Source organism: Monopterus albus, unplaced genomic scaffold (assembly GCF_001952655.1).
Source record: "Monopterus albus unplaced genomic scaffold, M_albus_1.0 scaffold245.1, whole genome shotgun sequence".
Classification (NCBI taxonomy): domain Eukaryota; kingdom Metazoa; phylum Chordata; class Actinopteri; order Synbranchiformes; family Synbranchidae; genus Monopterus; species Monopterus albus.
Window position 1 is genome coordinate 159180 of NW_018128125.1, and position 3573 is coordinate 162752.

Below are 3573 nucleotides of genomic sequence, written 5' to 3' on the forward strand. Positions count from 1 at the left end.
TAGAAGTTGCAAAGGATCCTAGGCGACATGCCAACCCTCCTCAGGACATACAACCGCCATTGGGCTTTCTTGATTAGCTGTGTGGTGTTAAGCTGTGTGGTGTTCCTCATGTCCACTATCATCTCCTTCGTATTGTCCGTGTTGAGGCTGAAATTATTGTCCTTGCACGATGACACCAGACCGGCCACCTCCCTCCTGTAAGCTGCTTCATCCCCGCCAGTGATGCGACCTATCACTGCGGTGTCATCCACAAACTTCAGGATGATGTTGTCTTTGTGGAAGGTGTTTTTGTGGTCTTAAAGCAGGTGGGAACAATGCTCTAGCTGAGGGAAAGATTGAAGATGGTGGTGAGAGAGATTGAAGATGGTGGTGAGAACATTAGCCAGCTCACTGGCACATGCCCTGAGAAACCTCTCAGGGATGTTGTCCGGTCCTGCTGCTTTGCGGGAGTTGATCTTCCTCAGGACTGTGCATACCTGGCCTGGTGAGACAATTAGTGGAGGGGAGGTGGGGGGTTGAGTGGTCTCGGTGTGTGTGTGCCTCCTCTCTGTTCTGTGGCTGAAGGTCTCAAAGTGGGTGTAGAATGTGTTGACGGTCCTGTAGTCTGCCATGTGCTGAAGACCTTGCCACATTTGTTGGAGTCAGCAGTAGAATAGAAGCAGTAGAAGAAAGCTCAAACACACCTCTACTTCTTCCGCAAACTGAGGAGAGCCAGTGCCCCACCCCTCCTCATCAAGTGCTCCTTCTACCGGGGCACCATTGAGAGTGTCATCACTGGCTGCATCACTGTGTGGTACGGAGCCTGTACTGCCTCCTGCAGAAGGATCCTGCAACGCATAGTGAAAATAGCCAGCAAGATCATTGGTGCCCCCCTGCCTTCCCTTACGGACATCTTCAACACCCGCCTCACCCGCATAGCCATCAGCATTGCTGATGACACCTCTCACCCCTCACACTCCCACATTCAGGCAGAAGGTTTTGGAGTCTTCAGGCCCACTCCACCAGACTTACAAACAGCTTCATCCACCAGGCTGTGAGGATGCTGAACACTGTCCAGCACCTCCCCCGCTCTGCCCCTGGGACCATAACCCACCACCGAACATAAAAAGACTACCTCTGCTGTTTGCACAAACCCAGTACATTCCTCTTTTTGTTATATTACAGGTAAATCTGCTGCTGGCTGCTCTTTTTACCATCATATCTGCTGCTGTTGGTCATTTGCACTGCTGTCCATGTACACTTCATAAGTTATTATGCATTCCATCACCAACACCCCTGGTGATGCTGACCACCTGACAATCCTCTTGTTATTATTTGCACTACTGTCACCGTTTGCACATGGCTTTGAGTTTCATCATAGCCTATTAGGTTGTACCATTTAGTTATTCCTTATAACTTGAATTCAGTTTTCATATTCTATCTATTCTGTGTTTATTCTACTTTTATTCTATTTGTTTCTTAAATGGTATGGGCATTCAACATTAGGTGAGAGAGAAACAGTATTTCAATTTTTCTGTATGTCATGCACATATAGTGAACTGACAATAAAAATCTTTGATTTTGATTTTGATATAGTTCTACCCATCTCAGATGAGCTGCAAATGTGTTTTTAATATGACTGCAAAACAAAATAACAGTAGAATGTACAGTAGCTACACAATACTGGCATAAGTCTGCAAAGAAGACAGAAGACACTTCACATTTGAACAGTGACAGAGACATAGAGCAGTAAAACTGTGCTGCAGATGCATCTAGTGGAAATGAGGGCTCAGTGGAGTGGACAGTAGTGTTACCTCGGACATAGTAGCGGACACCGGCTCTGAAGCAGCTCCTCCTAGAAATAATACTCCACTCAAACACCTTTCCATTGATGCAGCTTGACTTCATGGTTATGACTAGTCAACAAATGTGTTAAGAAATAAAACAGCACCGACAGGGAGTAAAGAGTCCCTGCTATACACATTAAAAATAACATAGCAACAACACATATTGACACATACTGATTTAAAAAGGCCATGGCATGCTACAATGGTGAATTATAATCTTAGACATGACCTAAAGCTCAAAAAAATGAGTAGTTATGTATTTTCTATTACTTCTATGCAGAAGAAACTCCGTTTATACAACTCACGCAAACTCTCACTTGTGAGACTTATTTTTCTAACAAAATAAAATATTAAGTGATAGTTTAAGGATTTCCTTGAATGGTCATAATCTCCAGACGTTCATGTTACAATTGTTGTAAGGCTGGAGAAGTTACTATGTCTGCATTATGCCAGTTAAAATATGGGGTTTCCCAATTACCCACTTTGTTCAGAGTGTTACACATCTCTTTTCATCAGTACATATACCATTGTTTACCCATCTATGGAGGAGAAATTCAAATCAATTTATGCTGCTGCGGTTCATTGTACTGTCCACTTTCAACACAACACTGGCAATAGGAGGTGTTCGGGTTCATGAAATATCCTCTTGTTTTTAGGAAGAGGCTCTCTGGTTTTATCATCCTGAAATAATTACAGACTGTTTGAAGTTACAGTGCCTTGCGAAAGTATTCGGCCCCCTTGAACTTTGCGACCTTTTGCCACATTTCAGGCTTCAAACATAAAGATATAAAACTGTAATTTTTTGTGAAGAATCAACAACAAGTGGGACACAATCATGAAGTGGAACGAAATTTATTGGATATTTCAAACGTTTTTAACAAATAAAAAACTGAAAAATTGGGCGTGCAAAATTATTCAGCCCCCTTAAGTTAATACTTTGTAGCGGCCAACACAAACTAGACTTTTTCAGTAATTTGTTGCTTTGCTTTCCTTCATCAAAAGGACCTAAACAATTGTTAACCTCAGCTCGAAAATGATTTTCAGAACTCAAAGATCTCCGGTACAGCCTAACACTAAACAATTCCTCATGATCTGCCTCTGCAGGGGTACTAATGCCATCGGAGCCACACTGTATAAAACAAATACATGAAACGATCGATTTAATTCATGTAGACTGATGAATGCACTTTTGACTGTTTTGGCATTTTGTGATGTGACTTTGTGGTGTTGGGTGCCTTTAATCCTTGTGTATTTCATCTCACTCCAACAGTGTGTGAATACATTTTATATACTTCTGTTTGCAGGAGTGTGTGTGTGTGACAGACAAATAACATATGTACAATAGGTCAGAACAAAACTATCTGCCCAGTTAATGTAATTGTAATATGATCGTTAAATTGGCTCATGGATAGATGTTAAAACGAACCACCCTGTTGTTTATCTGTATTCAATGGCCCGTGAGTCAAAATTCACACCTAAAGTCATTCAAATGAATCATCATTAGCGTGGAAGGAAAATACTTAAACAAGTCTCACTCATCCACTAACATGAATTAGCGAATTGCGTGTTTGCTTAACTGCAACTAACAAAACGAGGATGTAGGTAAATATTGAAATTCCCTTCGATTGGTGGCCAGTCTGTAAAGCACCGGGTGAGCAGGCGCTCCCTATTGATGAGCTTCAGCTAATCCATCGCATTTCCCTGTAAATAGCTTTCTGCATGAGAAAGAGACCCCCCCCCCCCCCCC

General features: G+C 42.4%; 1 protein-coding gene across 1 annotated transcript in view; it reads right to left on the bottom strand.

The window, feature by feature from the left end:
* The window catches only part of sacm1lb (SAC1 like phosphatidylinositide phosphatase b), a 92446-nt gene that overhangs the window by 54102 nt on the left and 34771 nt on the right, over positions 1–3573 (bottom strand). Inside the window, exon 8 of the mRNA XM_020620660.1 lies at positions 1794–1895. Within this exon, the coding sequence (XP_020476316.1) occupies positions 1794–1895 (102 nt within the window). The remainder of the gene's footprint in view (positions 1–1793; positions 1896–3573) is intronic.